This window comes from Octodon degus, unplaced genomic scaffold (genome assembly GCF_000260255.1).
Source record: "Octodon degus isolate 3935 unplaced genomic scaffold, OctDeg1.0 scaffold00038, whole genome shotgun sequence".
NCBI lineage: Eukaryota > Metazoa > Chordata > Mammalia > Rodentia > Octodontidae > Octodon > Octodon degus.
Genome location: NW_004524614.1, coordinates 2,659,989 through 2,684,699, shown reverse-complemented (window position 1 = coordinate 2,684,699; position 24,711 = coordinate 2,659,989). Strand labels below are relative to the sequence as shown.

Below are 24,711 nucleotides of genomic sequence, written 5' to 3'. Positions count from 1 at the left end.
TGTGTGTGTGTGTGTGTGTGTGTGTGTGTGTGTGTTGCTCGGATTGAACCCAGGACCTCACACTGAATTATATCCCAAGCTCCTTTTTCTTGATAAGTCCCTAAATTTCCCAAGCTGGACTTGAACTTGCAATCCTCTTGCCTCAGCTGCTCAGAGAGCTGGGATTACAGGCATACTCAGCTATAACACTGTTAAAGCCCTCTCTACCACCAGCAACTTTATTTTCTTTATGCTCAATGATGTTTACCTTAAACTTTTCTCTACTTTTCTTACTTTCCATTTTTTTTCCAATATTTTCTTCAGGCCCTCATGTTTCCAAAATAAGTTGACTCACTTCCAGGAATAAAATAACTAAGACTATGTGTGCTTTCTAAAACCAAACTGCTGTATACAAAAAAGGAAACTGGTTATAGAAATTAAGAGTGCTCGTGATTTGTTTACATTTCCTGATCAAACAGCATGTGGTTGTGTCACATTAGAACACAGCTGATTGGAAATAAAAACTGGGAAAGGAATGCCAGCAATCCTTGTAGTACAATTACTTGGATGACATTCTCCATAGGTTGAAAATTTCATTTTAACTTAATAAGAAACTTTAGAAAAGTCGATGAATTCAACACTTTTCTAGCTTACATAATACCAGCCTTCTTAGAAGAGCAACTGTAGTGACGTCCAAGAATCTAGCATAATGTTCAGAACATGCCAGCCTCTTAACAGCAGTTATTAACTGATTGAGCTTCAGCCTATTCAAGAATTTTTTTCTGACACAGAAACACAAAAGAACACAAAAACCTCCCTAATGAGATAGTGAGGTAAGTTGGAGAATTTCCAGATAACCGACACGTACGAGTTTACAGTGTGAAGCAAAAAATGTCCTGGTTGCTGTAAAGCTGTGAAATACTTAACAAGTCTTAAGGTGCTGCTGAGTTGCTAGCACTTTTAGGAGAATTCCTTCAACCTTTTCCTGCTCACTTGAATACTGGACAATGGGAAACATTTTCCTTTTATTCCTCCCATGGAGACGTGTAGAGGAAATGCAAATGTGGGTTACCATCCAAGGACTCTTTAAACGAATATAAAGTTTAATTCAATTGTTTCCTCAGAGACTGACTTCTTGCAAAAGCCAAAGAAAATGTTTTACTAATCCAAAAGGTACAAAAAATAAGGTTGAGACCATAAAACGGGAGGAGGGGGCGCTTAGTTTGGAAAAGTTAACATATTTGGACAGGGATAATTGCTACCACTGTGAGGCTGTGCTGTGAATTCCATCGTTCTCTTCCTGTGAAGGTAAGCAGCACAAAGGTCCTTTTATCTTTTTATGCTTTTACCAGAAGACTGGTGAGGCTACTTTGATAAATGAAGTTCTTATTTAAATCAAATCTAAACCAACATAAAGGGGACTTTAAAAAAATATTCTGCGACCTGAGCTTAGAAAAACAATGAACTGAATAAGAAATTCTAAGGAAACTATGATCCAAAAGTGCCTTGTGAATTATTTTAATGCAGATATGAAGTGATCTTCAAGCAATCTAGTTTCTCAGCCTGGATGTGAAATGACGTGTTTCACACTACATGATGATGCTGTACATTTCTGTAGCTCCTCTTGCACTGCACACACTCAGAGATGTCTGTTTATTGTAGGAATCCCAGTGGGGATTCCCCACCTGTTTCTCAAGTGCTTCCTTTGGTGGCTATCAAGTGTGGAGAAATGGTTGCTGGCACAGGCCTGAGTTGTGGGTGGCTGAGGACCACGGTAAAGGGTGTCACAAAGGTGCTGTCTTCACCCATGAAGCTGTGGGTGCCCATCTATGATGGCTCATGTTTCACTTTCACAAGGTGACACCAAGGATACACCTAGTTCCTTTATCCATCTTTTATTGCAAACTGGCACCAGAATCAGAGGAAACCCCCAGGCAAGAAATGGCGACCTCAGTGCAACCCACTGGAGTAAGTTCATACACTCTCACCACAGAGGAAGAATTTCAAGGCTTGTCAGTCACAGGCATATTTAGAGGGAGAATTAGAGGGTAGAAAGGCTTGGAAGGGCCTCCCCTGGAAAGCTGTTGAGAACCCACTCTGACGAAGAGCTTCAGACAGGCCCTTCACAAAAACTTGGAGCCTAATTTCCTGCTCAGCTCAGATGGTCAGACCCAGGGAGTCAGTGTCTCAGTTCTTGTTTCACAACTTGGGGGGCCTTTATGTCTTGGGCAGCTCAGTTCTTGTGAGATGAGTGTTTTTACATGGGGGCATGATCTCGTGGTGGTGTGGTCTAGGAGACTCTGCTTTCTCCCAAACCCGAGGTGGTTTCACGTTTAAGTACATGGCTGGGACATCTGGGCACTGCCTCAGCAGGGTCTGAAACTGGGTATTGTAAGAGCTGGCAGTTGGGTACCTCCACAATGGTGCAGAAATGGCTCTTTTTGAGGAAAGGTTTCTGAGATTACATGTTTTTAATTTTTTCTTTTCTGTTTTTAGATAGAGGCTTGCTAAGTCACTAAGTTGCCCATAGTGGGCGCAAGCTCAGGAGCATCCTGCCTCAGCCCCTACAGTGCTGGGATTACAGGCTCACACCACCACACTGTCTACTTTACCATCAAGCTTGCAGGGGGATGAGACAGGCCATGTATATTTAGCACTAATAAAACTTGTACTACAGACACTCCTTACGTGATGAACCTGCCTGGGCACAGATCTGAGCAGGGGTTGCACCCAAGGTTTTAAAGGAATAAGGGAGACCTGAAATGAGGGAAGAGACATCGTGCTTAGAATTACAATTTCCTTGTCCCTTTTGTACCTGTCGTTATTCTACCTCAAAAACATCATTGGTTTGTTATACCACAGCTCTGGAGACAGAGATTTGTGAAATAAATGACTCAGACTATCAGTGTAATGCAACTCTGTGGCCCCAGCAACAGGGAGAAGTAGCAATTGGAAAAATGTCCGCCTGGAGCAGAGAGCATTTTTTATCTTGAACATTTGAAGAAGGAAGGCGTATGGTGCTTAGATTGTTTCTTCATTTGCTCTAGATAAGGGGGCAGAATTACATGCAAGGAAAGCCAGGGGAAGTACTTGTTGCTTCTGGATCGCTTGGGCTTGTAAGCAAGGAGCTGGGAGCGCCTAGGGGACCACGATGGAATCTGAGTTAAGGTTTTAACAGATGTTCAGTGTAAAATAATCTTTTGTCCTTTTGGGGCTGTAGCTGGTTTCTTTCCTCTATCTTTTTCCTTTCTACCCTCCAGGCCTTTGTAATTAAATTTAGAGCATCTCAGAACTTTTCTTTTATCTTACTCTTAAGCTCAAATATGAATCTGTGGGGACTGGGTATGGAAGATTGTACAGTAGTCCCTGCTTCTCCTCATTTCAGTTACCCAAGGTCAACAGTGGTCTGAAGATATGAAATGGAAAATTCCAGAAATTAACAAGTCATATGTTTTAAATTGTATGCCTTTCTGAATAGCATGATGAAATTTCACGCTCTCCTGCTTTGTCCAATGCAGGGCACAAATCACCCCTGTAGCCAGGATGCCCAGGCTGTGTACTCGACTTGGCCAATAATCACTTAGGAACCATTTGGATTATCAGATAAGTGGTCATGGTACGCAGGACTTACATTCAAGTAATCCTTATTTTATTGAACAATGGCCTCAAAGCACAAAAGTTCCAATGCTGGAAATTTTATTGTAGTGTATTGCCATCATTATTTTATTTTAATCAGTTATTGTTAATCTCTGAATATGTTATTTTTTTTTAATTATCATGGATTTGTATGTAGGATCTGAGCCTTCGGGTATGGGATCCAGTGATGTCTCTGGCAGACAGTGTTGGAATTATATGGAGCTGGAACACCTCTAGCTGGGTCTGCTGCTGAGGAATACCTGTGTGGTAAAGGGGAACAGCTCCATATATATGACACCACTAAACTATCTTGTGAAGTGAGAGCATAAGAGAAACTCTTCATTGCTTTTTTCCTATATTCTTAAAATAATAAATCACGTAGAACATAAAATGTACCTTCAATGTCATCTATAATACTCAACGTGAGAAACAGTTACCACTATGGAATTCAGGAATATTTTCAACCCTAAAGAAAATTATGGATCGATGACACAACCATATCTCATTCTTCTTCTCCCAGTGCCTGACAGCTTCTAACCTACTCTGTCTTTGGGTTTGTCTATTCCAGACATTTCATATAATTGAAATCTTACAATATATATTTTTTGTGCTTCGTTTCTTTTGCTTACGTCTGCAGTGTTTAGTCTTATAGTACCATGTACAGTATTTATGCTGCATTCCTCTTTATTGCTGGTAATATTCTGCTGTATGGATGCACTGCATTTTGCCTGCCCACTCACCAGCTGGCATATATTTTACTTGTTTCCACCTGTTGGCTATTGTGAGCAGTGCCACCATGAACATTGGTGCAGCAATTATAGTGTGGGCATACACTTTTCACTCTTTTGTTTAAATATATCAAGGAGAGGAATTGCAAGGGCATAAGGTAATCTGTTCTAATTTTGTGAAGAGCTAGAAACTTTCCCACGGTGGCTGAGCTATTTCACATTCCCACTGACTGTGTTTGAGAACACCAACCTCTCTGCATCCTCATCAGCATTATTTCCCACTATTAAGGTTACCATTGCCTTGGTTGTAGTGGGATTTTTATTTGCATTACCCTGATGACTAATGGTTAACAGTGAATATCTCTTCATGGCATTATTGGCCTTCTTGGAGAAATGTTATATTAAGTCAATTGTAATTGAGCTGCCTTTTCAATGTTGAACTGTAAGTACTTTTACATACTGTAGACACCAGATTCATTGTACACATAATATGCAGGTCCTGTGTGTGCTGCAGTCTTTTGATCTCACATATTGATTTGTTTATACCGCCCTTTTCTATGAAGGCAATACGAACAGTCCCAGATTATTTTTTCATTTTCTTTTTTTTTATGGTGCTGGGGAGCAAAGCCAGACCCCATGCTAGATAGTTTTTAACTCCATATATGCAAAAAGAAAATACAACAGTCTAAGCATCAAAATAGGAGTTAAGTAAAGCAATAGGGTAAAATGTAGGGAAGAGGAAAAAAGAATTATGTAGAATGTTTTTTTCTTCTTTAAAAGAATTAATCATAGATGAGAAAAATATGAAAATTATTTTTCTGTAATTAAGTACATTGGTCACAAGCACAAAACAAACAAACAAAAAACCAAGGAGGATGAGAGACAATGAAAAGTTTTAAATCAGTAAAAGCATTTCCCCCACCAAATTGTGACTAGTTTTATTTCAGATGGGGTCCATCATGAGTCAAATACAAAAAGACCATAAATTAACATACTGGCTTGAGTTTGATGTCATAGTTGACAACACATATACTGAACTTAAAATAACTCCTGGCAAACTAAATATGAATTTTCAATACTAATCTTACAAAAAAGAAGGCTATATGAATGAACCTGGTGAAGACCACGCTCCCTATACAGGCTGCTGATGGTAAGAACCTTCTGGTCCTGCTGAAACTTGCAGAAAAGCAGAAGTGTACAGCTCTTAGAAGCATCAGCCAGGGGCTGGTGAGATGGCTCAGTGGTCTAAAGCACCTACTTTAAAAAAAAACAACAAGTTTAGCAAAGCACAGGGACCGCGGTTCAATCCCCCAACACCACATGCCAGCCAGCCCTGCCCCCTGGTGGGCTGAGCTGGCCACACACACACACACACACACACACACAAAATAAAATAAAATAAAATAAAATAAAATAAAATAAAATAAAATAAAATGTTTAAAAAAAAAGAAGCATCAGCCAAATGAAATATGATTACCACCATCTGATCTGTATCAACTCCAGTTAGCAAAGCTATAACTAATCATATCTTCAGAGGTATGGTTTTCGACCTGAAGATGTCAGAAGTTTGTTTTTAAATCAGTGTGATTTTATATGTACTTCTTGAAAGGCAAAATAATCTGAAAATGTATTTTTGAATGTCTATGGAATTCTACTTTTTAAAAGAGAGGAGTGTTTTTTCTTATGTGTTTAAATATATTTTGGCAGGCTGCCTGACATTTAGGTTGATTATAATATAATAAATTATTATTGCTATTACCTATATGACCTGTATTTATGATTACTGTGGTTTCTTAGAAGAGACTAATAAAATCATTTAGGCCATCTGTTAAGAGCATTGAGAACATTTGTTTCCTTGAAAAAAACAAGACCATGTTACTATCTCCTAGTATCCCCTCCCAGAGACAGGTTCATTAAACAATGAACAATATATTTTCTAAACCTTCAATAGAATATACTAGATACTTGAAGAAAAACTAAAAATAAGTTAGAGATGAGACAAAGGAGACTTTCAACATTGAACACAATGAACTATTTCAGGCCTGTCCTTTACATTTAGGGTATAAAGGACACAGGATAATAAATAGAGGAAGAGTTTGCTCACAATTCCACACTTGCAACATCACCAATTATAGACTAAGTTATAGATTATTTAATGGCGTTTATACAGCAGGGGTACCAGGTCATCCAGCCAACTCCTGCATGAAAAGCTCAGCAGTATCTTTCTTTGTAAATAAACCAACACACTGTGAATGGGTAGTGGAAGAGGGCTTTCAAATAGGTACTGTCTATACTAAGTATAAATCTCTTGAATTGATGTTTGAAAAGGAAAATATTTGTAGTATTAACTTTCAGAATATCATCTAATTCAACTCATGCTGCCATAGGAAAATGGCACCTCCTCATCCAGTGTCTGCTGCTCAGACCAGAGTCACTCCTGGGCTCCCTGTGGTGGGCATCATGACACCAAGCCATGGTGGGTCAGCTTTGGAGTCCAGTAGAATTGTGCACAGCCCAGGCAATCTGACACTCTGTGCATTGCAGATGGGAAAATGATTCTCACCAGTTCAACCAAGATAGTAATTATGTCTTCATTACAGGGCTGCTGTGAGGATTAAAGGAAACTATGCCTGAGAAACTCTTGGTACAGGCAGGAAGCCCCCAGTAAATGTCACTTCACAGTGTCTTCTAAGGAAAGAATTCAAATCCAAAACTTTGAGTCTTTCCCTGGCTTCTCTTGTGCTAGTTCGAAGCACCACTTCCCTGATGGTCTTCCTGGGCTCTCCCTAACCCTAACCCCAGATTATAGACTTGAATTGGCCCTGTCTACATCACTCACTGCTTGTAATGTGCTTTTACTATCTCTGCTTATTCAATTCTTGTCTTCCTAATCTCCATGTTTTACCTCAGATGCTTCAGGTTCTGTTTGAAGGAAATGGCCACAATGTCTGGCTCTCTTGCTGAGTTTCCAGAACTGAACACAGAATACTGTACACTGTCAGCACTTAGCATGTGTTTAGAGAATGAATAATTTGTCAATTTTGATATTTTGTTAATTTACTACCTTAAGAGAACTATATAATTTTATGTAGTTAAAAATACAGAACAGGGCTGGGGAAATAGATCAGCGGCATAAGCACTTGCTTGGCAAGTGCAAAGTCCTGAGTTCAATCCTCAGTACCAAAACACAAAATAAAACAAAAGTCCTACAAGGAAATAAACTGCAATACTTGAAGGCAGGAAAAATGAAGCAAATGAGGTGTCTGTTAGGGAGCTGGAGGCGGGGTACAGCTGCAGTGCTAAGAATCAAACCCAGCGCCTTGAGATCCGAGGTCACTACTCTACTATTGGCCACATCCCCAGCCATTGGAGTAGTGATTTGATTTTGCTCAGGTAAGTGGAAGACTAACTTTGGAGACTTCCCATTAAGAGTACTGTTAGTACTCTCTCTCTCTCTCTCTCTCTCTCTCTCTCTCTCTCTCTCTTTCTCTCCCATCTCTGTCTGTCTTTCTCTGTCTCTCACTCTGTTTCTTTGTCTCTGTTTCTCTCTGTCCCTCTCTGTCTCTCTGTCTCTGTCTCTCTCTCTGTCTTTCTGTCTCTCTCTCTCTCTCTGTTTGTGTGGCTTTGGGGAGATTTTTGCTTCGTTTTGGATTTTTTTGTACTAGGGGTGAACTCAGAGCCTAGTCACTGAGCTACATCCTTCCCCCTTTTGTTGAGACAGGGTTTCACCAAGCTCAATCCAATTTTGGTCCTATTGCCTCAGCCTCCCAGAATACTGGGATGCCAGCTGTCACCATGCCCAGCTCCTGATGGTGGCTGGAAGCAGTCTTTTCTGTGAATAACACTGCTTTGGGCTCTACACTTGTACACTCTGGACCCGAAAGGGACCCTCTTGCTCATCACATCCATGCTCCACTTCATAGAAAAACTATCAGCAACAGCAACACGGAGTGATTCCAGTAGGGCAGGGCCTGGAATTGAGATCCACCACCTCTTTGACCCCATGGGATGAGGCACTAGTTCTTTCAAAACTACTTGCTGCTGCATCAGTAACATCGGCACCTGTCCTTTGAGCTTTCATAAGAGAAAAGCTATTCATTTTTCCGTCACCAAAGCTTGAATTGCTGAAGTGTCTGGACCTCAGCGTGGATCTGACCACTGCCAAGCCACGGAGGCTGTTGGAGGCTTTACACTGCTGCCAACCCATAAGCTGCCCCACCCAAGTACAGGCAGAGCTCAAGTGGCCCCTTCTGTCATACAGTAGAGAAGTTGGCGATGGTCTTTTATGACCTCGTCCCAGCAGGCCACTTGGCCACAGCCTCCACCCATCAACATAGTTGTGCTTAGCGCTGACCCCAGCCCCTTAGGTTTTCCTCCTGGGGCCTCGGCCCCACCTGCGGTAGCCAGGAGTCCAGTGGCTGGAAGCGGAGTGACCTCTTCTGTGAAATGGCCAGCCACTATAGTCCTTTGAAAGTTTGGAGAATCAAACCTAGTTTAGTTTGCTTCTGTTACCAGGGCTGTCCCCGTGCTGACAGGGCCTGGATTGGTTAAATGTTTCCTCCCGCGCCTCTCTGTACCGCGGCAGCCTCCCCACACCACGCCTCTCGGGGTCCTGGAGCTCAGCGCTGCCGGGCTTCCCGGGGAGTCCTGCCAGGGGAGAGGAGTATCAGCACGCATGCGCGCCGGGGCGCCGGTCCTCTTAAGTGCGCAGCGCTGCGCCGAGCAAACGGAGTCCGAGTTGGTCCGGCACCGAGTAAAGTGAGAGTGCGGGCGCGGGCGCCCTTAGCCCTGAGCACTGAAACTTCCGTGGGAGGTTCCCAGAGGTGTGCACCTCCTCAAGGCGCACCCGCAGCGGACTGAAGGAGAGCGTCCAGCGCCGTGGGACCGTGGGCCCGCCTGCAGCCGGGGACTAAGCTGCCTCCTAGACTCGTGCGCAGCAGCGATTGCGGCCGCCGCCAGCCGGACTGGCTCCCGGGACCCTCGCCCGCGCCGTGCACGGCCGGGGGTGGCGTGCGCTGGGGGAGTGACCACCAGGCCCGCGGAGCCGAACTGCGCTGCTGCTGGACCCCAAGGGCTGCTCGGGCGCGGTCGGAGCCATGGGGACCAAGCTGGGACTCCGGGAGGCTGAGCACCGCCGGCCGTTGCACTTGCTGCCCGGAACCCTGCGCGCGCTCCCCGCCTGCTGCTCTGCTTCTTGCCGCTGGAGAGCCGAATAAAGGAGGACACCCAGCAGCGCGGGACCCGGAGGCTGGACCCCTCCTGCAGCGACCTGGATCCAAGTCGGCAACTGCGTGCCCAACGGTCACAAGCTCTGGCGAGCGTCCCCTCGGGAATGTACCGACTGGGTCCTGGAGCGGTTGAAGGCACCGAGAACTGCGGGACGGCAGCCCCGGCGGCTCCCTGAGCAAGGGTCCCGAGAAGGGTCTGTCTGTGATTGTTCTGCGAAGGCAAACCCTACCCAGGACCAGCCCAACCGGTATAGGAAGGGGATGCCTTAAGAGTCCCTGACCCTGCAGCGAGCGCCTGCGGCTCCTAGAAGTCGCAGCAGAGGAGAGAGTCCTGTAAGGAAAGCGCCGCTCAAGGGACAGTTAGGAAGAGTCCCAGGGGTGGCCGAGAACGCTCTGCACCGTCTGGAGACGTCTGCGTCCAGGGCGGTGCCATGTGGGGCGCACATCGCGCGCCCCCCACCTCCGCCCGCCGCCGCACCGCCGCTTTGCTCCTGCCGCTGCTGCTGGCTGCGGTGCTGGCGGCGGGGGCGCAGGCCAGCGGCGAGTACTGCCATGGCTGGCTCGATGCGCAGGGCGTCTGGCGCATCGGTTTCCAGTGCCCCGAGCGCTTCGACGGTGGCGATGCCACCATCTGCTGCGGCAGCTGCGCGTTACGCTACTGCTGCTCTAGCGCGGAGGCGCGCTTGGACCAGGGCGGCTGCGACAACGACCGCCAGCAGGGCGCGAGCGAGCCTGGCCGGGCGGACAAAGACGGCCCCGATGGCTCAGCAGGTAGGGCAAGCCAGGTCACACAGTGAAACAGGAGAATGATTGGTTGGCTTTGTTTAGGTAGCACGGATCTGAGAGGCTGCAGAGGAGAAAGAAATTGGGAGCCCTGAGATTTCAGGAAAGGGCCTCTGGCCAGGAGGTGAAGCCTATATTTTTTTCCCCAGCCATTAATTAGTGCTAAGCAGGGCACCAATTTGCCACCCTGAGCCTCAGTGTGCCCATCTGATCGCTAAAGCGTTTACATGCCTTGTATTTTCCGAAGAGAAATCAGATACCTAACGCATTGCGAGCCACAGACACCTCCCAGATTAATTCTGTCTAGGGCCCTGTCCTTGTCTCCCATGGGACACATCCCATGCCTCCGCAGCACTTAATTTCTTAAGGATGCCCAAAGATATGGCTAGCACACGCCCTCTCCTGAACGTTCTTCGTTCTTCCGAAGGCCAACAGCTCAGGGGGTGCTTTCCGGTGTGTGAGTGTGTGGTGGATATTACCAGACCCCTGGGGATTCAACCCCTCCTGGCCACGTGGGCCTTTTCCTTGCTGAGGGATTTTGTGCTCCTCACCGGTTTAGCTGTAGGCGTGGCATAGCTGTGCCCAACCTTGCTGTTTGTGGCTTTGACTTTTTTCGTTGCATATTTTTAAAGTGTGAAAGCTACAGTTGGAAAATAAATTCGTGAAAAAAAATCCTGCACTCTTCAGAAACCTCAGACTGTTTCCACTGGAGAGCCTACACCGTGTGTGTGTGTGTGTGTGTGTGTGTGTGCGCGCGCGCACGCGCGCGCTGAGGTACAGGTGAGAGGTGGAGGTAAAGTGCAAGCCTGTCACAGAGGGGGCATCTCCTCTTTTTTTCTGCTTCTGGTAAGTGGATGACTTTACCTGCACCTTGAGCCCAAGCATGGAACTGCCTGAGGGCTGGTGCCTCCTGGTTTCTGTTTCTGGAACTGTCTCTGGAGCCTGGTAAGAGACAGCCATTCTCTTTGCAGTCAGGCGTTTTATTAGCATGGTGTTCCATTATTTGGGCTGCTTTGAATCTGGAGGGAGAAGAACTGGGTAATTTTAAGAAAGGTGCCATCTTTAACTGCAGACTCAGCCTTGCAGAGTGTGTGGCCCCTGGAGAAATCCGCTAAAGCTCAGATGGCTACAATAAGGTGTCTGCTAAGTGCGGCTCTAATGATCTCTAAAAAGTTGCGTTGGCTTTGGACAAACCAGTAGGCAGCACACTTACGACACTTGCGTTGTGCGTGACCGCCTTCTTCATTCTTTTAAACCCCTTTCCTTAAAATCCTTTCACACGGCTTCTGCAAGTGAAGGACAACATGCCTAATCAAGCCTGTAGGCTGGAGGTGGGGCTTAGGGTGGCGGGGCATTCTTTACTCCTGTGTAGTTATTTACACTTCCAATTAAAAATCCTGGAAAGAGAACAGTAATTTCTTCCCTGTACTCATTATGCAGACCGAGGAGACTGGGGTTACCTAGTTTTTACTGTCCTGTTAGGGGTAAAACATTTTTTTACCATTATTTTTTTTAACCTCTTTAATTAAAGCTGGGGGCTGATCTTAAGTTAGAGAATGAAATATTTAGAGACCCTATGGGAAAAAGCCAGTATTTGTGGCTACAGTCCTCCCTAGTTAGCCTGTAGGAATAGGATAATTAAAACAGGGGTCCGAGGGGCCAGCTGTGCTACAGACTGCAGCAGGTTGTACCTGACAGTGGGGCACTATGTATATATAGCCCTAGCTCTGTGCCACATCGAAAATCAGGATGCTCTTCTGGTGTCAGCCTTTGCTTAAGTATGTACCTCGGAAGTAAGTTTTACTTACAAGGCATTATTTCTCTGTGATTCTAAAAACCCATACTCCACTCCAGGAACCCTGAGTGAAAGGATCATAATTTAAAAAGCCTGCTGCTCTAGAGAACGGTCAGTATCTACAACTCACCCAGCCTCCAAGGGATGGTTCCTAAAATTCTGGCCCACCTGGCTGTGTGCCAGCACTGTGCCAGCAAGGCTCAGTAAGTCCCCGTCCTTCTGGATTTGCAATCACATATCTTGGAAGGCTGGCTGCAGCTCAGTGGTACAGTAATTAGCATATCCATTACTTTAAACTTGTGTAATTTCTTTATGGTAAGTAATACACCAGCTATATTCATCCAATGGCACCTTAGGACACCAGAATTTAGCTAGTTGTAGTTTTGTACCCAGTGACCTGCCTCTTCCCATCCCTTCCTGCCTGCTACTCTCCCAGACTTGGGAAACTACTATTTTACTCTTAACTTCTATGATACCAACTTCTTAGATTTGTGGAGGGTTTTTATTTTTCTTCTTTCTTAATCTTTTATGCCTTATCCTCTTGTAAGAAATTGTAGCATCTTAGTCTCTGAGTTAAATTATAGATTTATCTGCCCATTAAAAAATACTTGCTTAAAAATTACAAAAGAGAAATTTTCAAGGTGTGTAAAAGACTTACTGGGAAAAATTCTGAGTAATTTAAACTCATCATTACTCTGCAGATGCTCTAACTATCTTATATTTGTCTCTGTCATTGCTTTAGGTGATTGTAATGGTATTTATTTATTTATTTATTTATTTTGTGGAACCGGGTTTGAACTCAGGCCCTTGCTCTTGCCAGGCAAGCACTTATTCTACTGAGCTATCTCCCGAGCCCCCATAATGGTAAATATTAACAGTTCAGTTTCTGAGAGCCGATCAGTCATGTCTGTGGGGCTTGAGCCTTTCCTAAGCAAATAATAAAGCCTGGCGCACTGTTAATATGAGCAGGTAAGCCCAGCCTGGTCCTGTGCTTCCGGGCTCAGTGTTGCTCATTTACCCATTGCCACTGCCTGTCACTCCTTGTTTTTTTCTGCATTCTTGGAATAAATCATAATGTTGTGTTTTTGCTTTCTCTCCAGTTCCCATCTATGTGCCATTCCTCATCGTCGGCTCCGTGTTTGTTGCCTTTATCATCTTGGGGTCCCTTGTGGCGGCCTGTTGTTGCAGATGCCTCCGACCGAAGCAGGAGCCCCAGCAGAGCAGAGCCCCGGGGGGCAGCCGCTTGATGGAGACCATCCCCATGATCCCCAGTGCCAGCACTTCCCGGGGCTCATCCTCCCGCCAGTCCAGCACAGCTGCCAGTTCCAGCTCCAGCGCCAACTCAGGAGCCCGGGCACCCCCAACCAGATCACAGACCAACTGTTGCTTGCCCGAGGGCACCATGAACAATGTGTATGTCAACATGCCCACCAATTTCTCCGTGCTGAACTGTCAGCAGGCCACCCAGATTGTGCCACATCAAGGACAGTACCTGCATCCTCCCTATGTGGGGTACCCAGTGCAGCATGACTCTGTGCCCATGACACCGGTACCTCCTTTCATTGACAGCCTGCAGCCTGGCTACCGGCAGATCCAGCCCTCTTTCCCCCACACCAACAGTGAACAGAAGATGTATCCTGCGGTGACGGTATAGCTCACAGGTCACCGGGCAGGGGAGGACTGGGCTGGATCCTGAGGAGGAATTCTGCCCCTTTTGGTGTGTCTATGGTGCAGTTCTTTTGGATGACTTCATTTGCCCCAAAACTGTGTGAGAACATCTCCGAGTTAGCTTTTCTGGGTATGTTTCATTCAGTGTATCACTGATTCACATTGCCAAACAGTATCTGCCAGCGTTACTGCCTGTATCATTGTTGAGTAGGTGACAGATGCTTGAGCCTTTAAGTGCCCTTGAGGTGCGCAGTCACAATTTTATAAACTGATAAGATTAAGGGATTTTATTATGTCATTATTTTTACTATCCAAGAGTGAAAATACCTATCAGTTCCCTTTTTCCTGGGCCACTCTTAAAAAAAAAATAAGCATACAGGGTTCAAGGAAAATGTAAATAACATGGCTATTATAAAAAGCAATCTGTTCAAACTCTGTGAGATTAGCCATCAGTCTCAGTATTCCATAGGTACATTTTAGCTTTGCTGTAAAAAAGATATATATATATATATATATACATATGGTCTATTTTTGTGCTTTTGGGGGCCTATTTTGTGCTTTTTTTAACCTATGTAGAGATCTTATTACAAAATGATTTTCTACATTAAAAAGAGACTGAAAGAAATTCTATAGTTAGTGAATATGGATATTTCAGGACTCTGGGATTATTTTCATCTTGGGGTAGTAACCAAACCACCTCCTTCTGGATGGTATCTTAGTATTCTGACTTTACAGTGACATCTGAGAGGTAATCAGATTTTTTTACACTGAAATCATGATATCTCTTACTACTTCTCTGAGGAACCTTTAATTTTGCCACATGCTGTGACTTGGCATTCTGTTCTATTGGTTTCCGCATCTCTTATCCATTATAGTGCCAAGGACAGTTAGTTACTTATAATTAACTATTAATCATTTATAAAGGAAGATCAGTTTTTTTCTCCCTGGATCTGATACTTTTTTAATTATAAAAGGTACTTATAGCTTCTCAGCCATAATCTGAGACATGGGGTAAAATATAAACCTTGGGCATGAATTACTTTGTAAGTCAGTTTTTAATACTGTCGTCTACCTGGCTCATTTTCTCAGGCAGTCATGACTATTAAGTCAAGAGCAAAGTATTTTAAAGAGGAAATACTGCCTTTTTCCCCCACAGTCCCATTTTTCCCTCAGTACGGTCTCAGTAGCCCTCTATTCATTAACAATGTTCTGAATTACCAAATTAAGTGAATTCATTTGTGTATTGTTTACTTACAAAGAATGTTGAAGTACATGCAAGCAAATTTCTAATTGCTAGCAAACCCAAGATTTGTAGTTAAACCAATCATTGTAAAGTATGGTCAGTCACACATTTATATCTTTATCTATCTATGACCTATTGTTCTCTCACCTATCATCTATCTCATGACTGAATAATATTAAGCCATTGTTGGCAAGTGGTATCCAATGAAGATAATCAAAAATTTTTAATAACCAAAGGTAGGGGAAACCATTTTACTTTGTAATAAATATTTTATGGTGTGAATTCCTAAGGGAGTTGATTTTTTTAAAAAAAAAAAAAAAACTTCATTGTATGCAGTAAATTTTTCAGATGGTCAAGATAATACATTAATAGAACACAATTACTAAAATCATAAATACTGCTGTCTAGAGTCAAGAGCCCCCGCAGGAAAGTTGTCAGTACCTAGGAAGTTTAGATGTGTATTCTCTAAATCAATGAATATGATTTTTTATTCTGTGGAAAATGGTGACAACACAAAAGAGACAGTTCTTTAGTAATCATGATGTCATCGAACTAATGTATTCTCTATACTACTTTCAATGGAGGTGTCCTACTCACCTAAGGAAGTAAAATTGGCAGCACCTTTGAATTGAAGGGACCTTAGCAACACATACCCTAGCACTTTTTTTCACTGGTACTCAGAGAAGAAATATCTAGGCTTTTAGCAGCTAGCTATTCAGCTGCACAAGTAACACAAAAATAGCTACATGGCCTATAAAGAAGGAAGGCTGTGTTCCAATAAACCCTACTGATAAGAACTGAAATTTGAATTTTATATAATCTTTATATATTACAGTGTATTATTTTAGCCATTCCCCCAACCATTCCAAATGATGAATCCCACCCACAACTCTAGGAGTACACAGAGCCAAGTGGTAAGTGGGCCTTGGCTTCAGCTCTTGGGCCAGGCCCCTGCCTGTGCAAGCTCTTCACCCCACAGGAGGCACCTCAGCAATGTCCTGACAGTGTTTTCCACTCAGAGGGACCACTCGCTTCTCTTGCTTGGAATGGCCTAACAGTTCCTCCTTTTGCTACATGATAATTAAAAGGGCTGCAATTAAAATGGTATTTTAGTAAATGAAATGAAATTTCCCACTTGAATACTGTTTGGTCTTTTCAAACATACAACATCATTAGAAATAGCCACTGAGCTTCTGTGTTTTGATAAGAACTGGAGAAATCTGGCAAAAGAAGGTCAAACACCTGGCTGAAGTATACCTTCTTTCCCATAAAATACAAACAATATGATCTGATAAGGTGTAATTAGCATCCAGCAGAAATATTTTATAATATGTTGAAAAAAATAGCATTTCCAAATATAAAAGTAGTTTGCTATTGTACATTTTCCACAGTACCTAAACCATTAGGGTTTATAATGGTTCTCAGGGACTCTGTCCCTAGTTTGTTTTTTGTTTTTTCAGACAGCATCTCACAGCCTTGAACTCGCTTATGTAGCCCAGGCTGGCCTCAAACTCCTGGCTATCTTCCCGTCTCAACCTCCTGAGTAATGGGATTACACATATGGGCCACCACAGTGATGCCTGGCTTCTTTTCTTCTTTTTAGGAGAGAAAATTGGGCCTTTAATTACAAGTAAGAAGAAACTAGCTTTTTGTATCTACTAAAGAGTAGAAATTATGTGTTTCTTACCATTTCTGATGCTGCAGGAAAAATTTAAAATATATCAGTATCAGCCTAGGGGTGCATCTCAGTGGTAGAACATTTGCCAAAAACGCATAAGCATCAACCAAGCAATCCATCCTAGGCATTAAGAAAGATCTGAAGTGACTAGAACTGTCTCAGTTACTCTTCTCTCATTGCTGGAACAAATAATCAACACCCAAAATGAAGGAAGGAAAAGTTCACTTAGCTCACAGTTACTAAAGGCTTCAGTCTTTCATTCTTGGCTGGCCCCAAAGGGAGGGGCAGCAGCTAAGGCAGCTAGCCAGCCTCTCTACCCTCCTCACATTGTAATGCAAATTACCTGCTCCAAGGCAGGTGCAGCATCCACACCCATAATAATCAATCACAGACTCCAGAAGCTGCCCCATGACTGCATGAGGCTTTGGGGGGCACAACTAGCCACAAACTGTAACAGAACACCATTAAGACAAATGTAGTTTAGTAATTTACTCTGTCATGCACATCTTCCTGTAGCTTCTGATTCAGTTCCCAGAAGATTGACACATGCTATAGCTCATCTATTAAATTTACCTGGAGCTCATTTGCTTACGATTGTATAGCTCTCTTTCAAGAGTTCTGGCACCCCTGATTCTCTTTTACTGTTACAAATTAGCACATGTGTGTCCCTCAGAAGTGCTCAGGGAAGACAGGGATGCTCTCAAATGCACTGAACTCACATGAAAATCGAAATGGTGTTCAAGGATGAGATTGGAAAGAATTTGGAATAAGATGTTCTCGGAATGGCATGAAAAGTTCTAAAATGTGCCTTATTGCAGTATCCAGGGCAGATACCTGTGTAGCCTGTGCCTCAGAGAGGTGGCTGAGAAAGAGTGACAATGGGCAGACAAAAGTTGGGCCCACCCTGTCCCTCAGGGTAGAAGGCAAGCACCCTGGGCTCCTGCCACACTACAAGAGACATGGAGAGTGCCACTGCCTGGGGCATACCGGAGAAAAGCCAGACCTGAGTGTTGTCTGGGGCCGGCTGCAGGGAAGCCTTGTCTTTGGGCTCAACTTCTGGAGTGCATTTTATGTTGAAATGGTTGGCTCACGCTTTATAAGGAGAAATGAGGCATGCCCACGCGTATGAACACTTTCCTCGGCCCTCATCTCCTACCTTAATCCTTCCATAGATGGTGGAGGCTCAAGCTTGAGGTCTGTTTGCCTGGTCCTGGACATCAAGTATTGACACCAAAGTAGTTTCTTAATTAACTGAAAACAAACATTACTGTGATTCCAAATATTTCTAGGAGTTAATGACCAAGAATTAGGAATTATGAAGTGTTTCCCTAAAAAATTACAACACTAAATTTGATGAACATTTGTAATGTGTTGATTGCTACTGTTCTTATTTGCTATATGCCCTAGAAAAATCTTAGTTTTGAGTAGGGATTTGGGCCTAGGAGTCATTCTTGCCATTCACAGGTACATCTGCAGAAGATCTTCAACATGAGTCCTCGTAATTGAAAGTCATAGACTCAAAGAACAAGGCATTAAAAATTAATACCTTCAAACAAAAAACCTAAAGGAAAGGTGGTGAAGGGCTAACAAGTTTATAATGGAGCTTTCAGACTAATTTGAAACATAATTTCAATTATCTTGAAGTGTAGGTCATTTTGAAAATCATACCTTAACCAATACATCAGTTATTGAGCAGATCCAACAGCTATAGACCACTGATTACCACCTGTAATGTGTGTATAAAGTTGGCACATGTGAGCACATACATACATGTAAAATGATCAGAGGAAAATTTAACATGAGCTAACATACTCTATGACGAGCCCACCCAAGACTCAGTGTGTGTTTTGACAGTGCTCAGCATGACTTGTCTCAGCTCTCGTGTGCTCTACCAAACTTGCTTCAAGATGAAAGGACACAAGTTAGAACTCACTGTACCCTTTGTGGTCTGGCCTCTGATGACAGTTTGCGTCTCTGAACTCAGTCTTCTCTACTAAAGCAAGTGAATGACACCCATGTCTTGAAACTGGGGAGGGGACACAAGGTACCACACAGCACAGTGCCAGTGGCACCCAGTAGGTTTTATGAGACATACAAAACTTTTTACATATTTCAGTCTGTCCAATATACAGAAATATATAAATTTATGTTGAAAAAAATGTCAAATATGGAGAGAGCTAGAGAACAATGTGGGAGATTTTATTTTTTGTTTTAACAATGATCAGTAATGTTTTATTTTACCTGGATTAATCTAAATTTCTTGTGTTTTTAAGTTGCTGAGGCGATGTACCCAGAATTGGCTTTCTCTGTCCCCTGAATTAATATCAGGCCAGGTGCCTGCGTCTTGGGAACTGTGCTGGGGCTTGATAAAGCCACAGGGCTTCTGGCAGCCCCATGCCTCTGCCAGGCTTGGAAATTCCTCCCGAGTCCTCCCTATGTGCTGCTGGTGTCCTCTTGGCTCATCAGGGTGCAGCCTGGAGCACAACTGAGGGCTGGGCTGTTGCCTGGAAGTACAACCCATGCACAGCCCTGGGGTCCTTCCGCAGCATCACAAATATATGCACATGTTCAGTGTGATCAAAAAATATGGTAAATGTTTACCTTCTAAAAATTTACTACAAGAGACATTGCCACTTACCTCTCTCAAAACACTCCCCCTCATTTTGAACAGTCATTCCAACCTTCTCGCCACTCTCTAGAACAGTTCTGGAAGTTCACTTTTGTGAGGTTCTCTAATTGTGTGGTTCTGGCTGCCAACATGTCCCAAATGGATTTAGAGTATTTACCTTTCATGGGCGTTTTGACCTTAGGGAAGAGCCAGAAGTTACACAGCACCAGATCTGATGAATGAAATTGATGAGGATACAGGGTGATGTTTTTAGAGGCCTCCCTTTCCATTGGGTGGGCTTGGCAGCAGCATCTCTCTAGTTTCCATACTATCTCATAAAGAGATTTAAAAGAAACTAGATCTGAAAGTGGCAAGAATTGTAGGATAAATGTGTTTGAACTCCAGGGAGTATTCTGAGGAGGATCAATGGCAATGCATCTTTTACCGTAATAAAGTTTTAGAAATTTAACATTTATCATATATTTTGATCATACTTTATATTACAGATAAGTTTAATTTTATTTTTTGACTGCATCATTTCATTAAAATTTTCTACCTAATTCATAACAACCTATATACATAATGTCTAGATTGATAAAACATCACTCAGATTAAGAGATAGGACAGTCCAGTTGAAAGTCCCCTTGGAAGATGAGTGTTCCATGTGCGTAGATTTGCCGTCTCGGGCTTTGAACCTCATGCTAGTGCAGTCACTCATTGCTGACTCTTGTGTCTGGCTTTCACTCCACATTACGGCACTTGTTGGATGGATTGTTCTTTCCACTGATGTGTAGCATCCTCTGTAGGATGTATATTAACTATCTGCTATTCTGGTCATGGGCATTTGGGTTATTTTCAGTTTTGTGCTGTCAAGAACATTTTTTTTAACCTGTCTCCTGGTGAGTTTCAGTGCTCAGTTCTCTCAGGTGGGATTTCCTAAGTGGAACTGTCATCACAGGGTGTAGGTATATTTGCCTGAGGGGACATATATACAGCCATAGTCACACCAATTGTTTTAATAGAGAAAATCTGTATAAGAAATTAGTTTGAACCAGGTGTGAGGACATGTGCTATAGTCTCAGCTATTTGGAAGGCTGAGGCAGGAGGATGCTCTGAGCCCAGGATAAAATTGTAAGCTTCTCTCAAAAAAAGTTGGCTAAGTAAGTTTTTCAACTGAAAAAAAAACTTAGCTGCCTCCAGCTATCACTACCCCTTGGGCCTGGGCACAAAGGGAAGAGGTTGGGGAATTACAGTCTGGAAGCTTGGAGGAGTTCTGACATACCTAGGTAAGGCTTCCTGGCAGCTGGTGTTGGTATTATGCCACAGGGACATGGTGTGGGTGGTTTTTGGGGTGAAGAGAAAAGAAAATGAAAACAAAGGAAAGCTAGAGATTGGTACCAAGGTCTATGGGGATGAAAGCTGGACATCATCCCTCTGATCTTCCTGGACACATCCAGGTGAGTAATGCCCTGCCCTGTTCCAGTGTCACAGAACCCAGTGTGTATGCAAGGGGGGCTGGGAGCTACCGCACTTTAAGGTTGACTATGCCTTGCAATGTGAACGGATGTAGGGACTGTCCTCAGCTTCCTGATGTGCACTACAGAAATCCTGATCATCTTGCTGTAAGTGTGTATAAAGTCAGTGACAGGATGTAAAGTAGTTTGTATATTTACTTGAATGCCCAAACAGAAATTGAGCCCTGCATCAGAACTGGGTTTCACAGCAGTGCCTGGGCAGCTGCACTGTGGGGACCGGCAGGCACCTTTTTCAAGGTTCACATTATAAGGATGCTCTTTGGAGGCAGAGTGTGATCTTTGATGAATGTGAGTTGGTTTCAAGTCTCTTTCCTCTCTGTGGCAAATTTGTGACAACTCTGAGACTTCTCTGTGCTTTGTTTGGTTAAATGGGGCTTGCACTCGCTGTGTGGGCTGGCAGCTGTGTGACCTAGTGAGGACCAGCTCCATGGTGTCTACCAGCACAGCTTTCTCCTCAGGTGGCTCTGCTTATGCACTGTTGGCCAGAGGCTCTGGTTTTAGGTAAGTAATGGGTTTTTAACTGAGTTTGAAAACATCCTTTTTAGTCAGGCATGGTGACACATGCCTGTAATCCTAGCACTTTGGGAGTCCATGGCAGGAGGACTGAAAGTTTGAGCCTAGCCTGGTTAATTTAGAAACTTAACTAATGCATCAAAACAAACAACAAGCTTCAGTCACACCACAGTGGTGCAGGCGTATAATCTCAGCTACCCAAGAGGCTGAAGCAAGATGATCACAGATTCAGAGACAGCCTGTGCAACTTAGAGAAACTCTCTTTCAAAGTAAAGCAAGGCTGGGGATTTAGCCCAGTGGTAGAATACTCACCTGTCATGTGCAAGGCTGTGGGTTGAATCCCCAGTACCACAAAACAAAGCCTTATCTAGTCACATTCTAAAGGGGACTATTTTTGTTCCTCTGTGCTATAGTTTGGCATGTAATGCACCTTGAAAGTCTACGTATTTTTGAAGGCCGGGTCCTCAGCATGGTGTTATTCTGAGGTGGAGGAAACTTTCAAAAGGTGGGGCCTGGTGGACGGACGACAGGTCACAGGGAAGTGCCCTCCAACAGATATCAAGACCCCCCACCCTTTCTCTTCCTGTCTTGGGTTCCACCATTAGATGATGAGGCAAATGGTTAGCTTTGCCGTGTGCGCCCTGGCATGGTGCTTTGCTTTACTACAGGCCCAGAAACAACAAATCTCCCTGAACTTAGACTGAACCCTCTGAAACTGTGAACCCAAATAGACAGCTCCTCTTTACAAGTTGATTGCCTCAGAGGTTTGTCATGAGGACAGAAAGCTGACTCACATGCTTGGAAAATCAGGGTACTGGAATGAAAGGCAGTTTTGATGAGGATCAGCCTTGTCTCTGCTTCTTGATAATATTTTTCTTTCTCATTCCCACAGCACTAGCTTATGTCCTATTGCATATCTACTTCTGTATATGTCCCCAGTAGACAGCATACATTTTGAAGGTATAAATTGAGGTTTCTTCACGTCTACATGACTCCCTGGCCTCTAGTACCTGCCTAAATATAGTATACTCACTACGAATATTTGTGGGAACAGGAAAATATCTGGAAATTAGGATATTAAGAATTTCAAAAGAAATGTCCCTAAAGCTAAAGTGATACACACTTATGTAAAAAGAGCATCCAATATCAGTAGGCCTCGTATAGGCCAGAACACAGGCCTTTTCTTGACCACCAAAGCTTCCAAGCTATGCTGGCCACTCCCTCCATTCAAGGCCATTTGGTAAGCAATGGGGCCAGCTTCTCAGAGGTCTGGGTCAGCAGAAGAAATTTCATCTTTTGCAATCCTGGGATCACCGAGGGTCTTGTGCCAACATCTTCCACCCCTGAGCTACACCACCTCCCCCAGCAGAAGAGCTTTTAATTACAACAGAGTTTAACACATCTATTGCAACTGTCGGGAAAATTGAAGAAAAGCCAGGAAGTCTTTGTCTGCAATTAATGTAGAATTTCAAATGAGAACATCTTCGTTTTCTAAATGTGTGTTGGTGAAATACTAGCAGCACAAGACTTTGTAAGTAGGTCTAATAACAACATAGAGAACCTGCTTGGATGGAACATTCCAACTCAAGGCTCAGGCCCAAGCTGTGGTTCTGAGCATAGACTGTGCACCCTGGCTTTAAATATCTATGATGCTGAAGCATGGTAGCCCGTGGCTAAAATCTCAGCACTCTTGGAGCTGAGGCAGGAGGCTGGAAAGTTTGAGTCCAGCCTGGGCAACTTAGGCTAACCTGTCTCAAAAAATAAAATACAAAAAAGTACTGGGGGTGTGATTTAATTCAAAAGTCCATGGGTCCAATCCTCAGCACCACAAAACAAGATGTAACATAAACAAAACCAAACAATGCACCCTGTCACTTGAGAATTCAAGTCAAGCAAGGATAGTTAGTTGTAGCTGAAGACAGTCATTGAGGCCAAACTTCAAGAATATTTTAAAAATCTTTGGGACACATAGCCTTACTTTTAATACATGAAAGCCTAATGTTGTGATCTGGACTACATTTGCTTTTGTTTGGTACTTGTGATGGTTTGTGTCTAGTTGTACCCCCCCAAAGCTTCACGTAAATTATGGGGCAGGAAGAGCAACAGTGGCTTGAGGGGCTGGTCCAGAGGACCAGGATGGGGCCTGAGGGGCGGGGCCAGAGAGGTGTGAACCTTTAAACTGGCTAGCTTGTGCTTTCTCAGAGATGTGGAGAGGGTCATTCTGGACATGGCAGCACCTCAGCCTCTCCTCCAGTGTCTTGAAATCTCTGGTAACTGTGAGCTAAATAAACCTTTCCTTCTCTCATTTTGAGTGTTGGGTATTTGTCCCAGTAACAAGAGTAACTAATACAGTACTGAAGATTGAACCCAGGGCCTTCAAACTGACTTGCACCCCCAGCTCCTTTTAAAATTTAATTTTGAGAGACTCTTCCTAATTTACTGAGTTGCCCAGGGCGGGCTCAAAGTTGCAACCCTCCTACCTCAGTCTGTCAGTGTTGAGATTATACACTATCATGTGTGGCTTGGACCATATATATTTGATGCTCATAGCTTTGGTAGGGGAATGAACTAGACTCCTCTGGTAAGAGAGGTTGGATATCCCATCTCTTATCTGAAATGTTTGGGACTAGAAGTGTGTCAGATTTCAGACCTTTTTGGATTTGGGGATCTTTGTACATAATGAGTTATTTTGATGCTGGGACCCAAGTCTAAACACCAAATCCATTTATACTTACTCTAAAGGATAGTTTTATACAATATTTTACTAACTTCATTCATAAAATACAGTTCCACAGTGTGAAGCATCATGTTGGCCAAAACTGAAGAAGTTTTGGAACTTGGTGCACTTTAGAGTTTTGGATTAGGGATGCCCAACCTGCATTATAGAGAGTGGACAGAGCTGTCCTTTCTTTCTTTAATAATTTAAGGCTGGGGCATAGCTCAGATGTGGAGTACTGGCCTGCTCTGTGAAAAGCCCTGAAGAGGATACAACAACAGAAGCATGCTTCCATGATTAGTGCAAGACTCTGCGCTGCCCCAGCTTGGTCTGCACAGACGCAGAGATGAGCCAGGGGGAGGGAAGTGACCAAAGGAGGAAGACCTGCACACAGTTTTTTCATTTGATTAGGCAAATCCAAACTCAGTGTGGCCTCTTTGACCCTCTTCTCCTGGGCATTGCTGGCCCAGGAGTACACAGCTCAATTCATCTGCAAATCAGACTCTATAATACAGAGAGAGAGAGAGAGAGAGAGAGAGAGAGAGAGAGAGAGGAGCAGAGAGAGAGAGAGAGAGAGAGAGAGAGAGAGAGAGAGAGAGAT

The 24,711-nt window shown here is 43.7% G+C and overlaps 1 protein-coding gene across 1 annotated transcript; it reads left to right on the top strand.

Annotated features, from left to right (window-relative positions):
• Positions 1-9,778: 9,778 nt before the first annotated feature.
• Positions 9,779-14,291, top strand: Shisa2 (shisa family member 2). The gene is made up of 2 exons (XM_004631040.3): positions 9,779-10,342; positions 13,250-14,291. Exons 1-2 carry the CDS (start codon positions 10,003-10,005, stop codon positions 13,801-13,803), a joined length of 894 nt encoding a protein of 297 aa, XP_004631097.1. The 5' UTR covers positions 9,779-10,002; the 3' UTR covers positions 13,804-14,291.
• Positions 14,292-24,711: the final 10,420 nt, after the last annotated feature.

Excerpts from the sequence above, each read along its gene's own strand:
- Shisa2 (XM_004631040.3), top strand. The coding sequence starts at position 10,003 with ATGTGGGGCGCACATCGCGCGCCCCCCACCTCCGCCCGCCGCCGCACC. Across the intron at positions 10,343-13,249 it reads CGGCCCCGATGGCTCAGCAG|TTCCCATCTATGTGCCATTC; the intron begins GTAGGGCAAGCC and ends CTTTCTCTCCAG.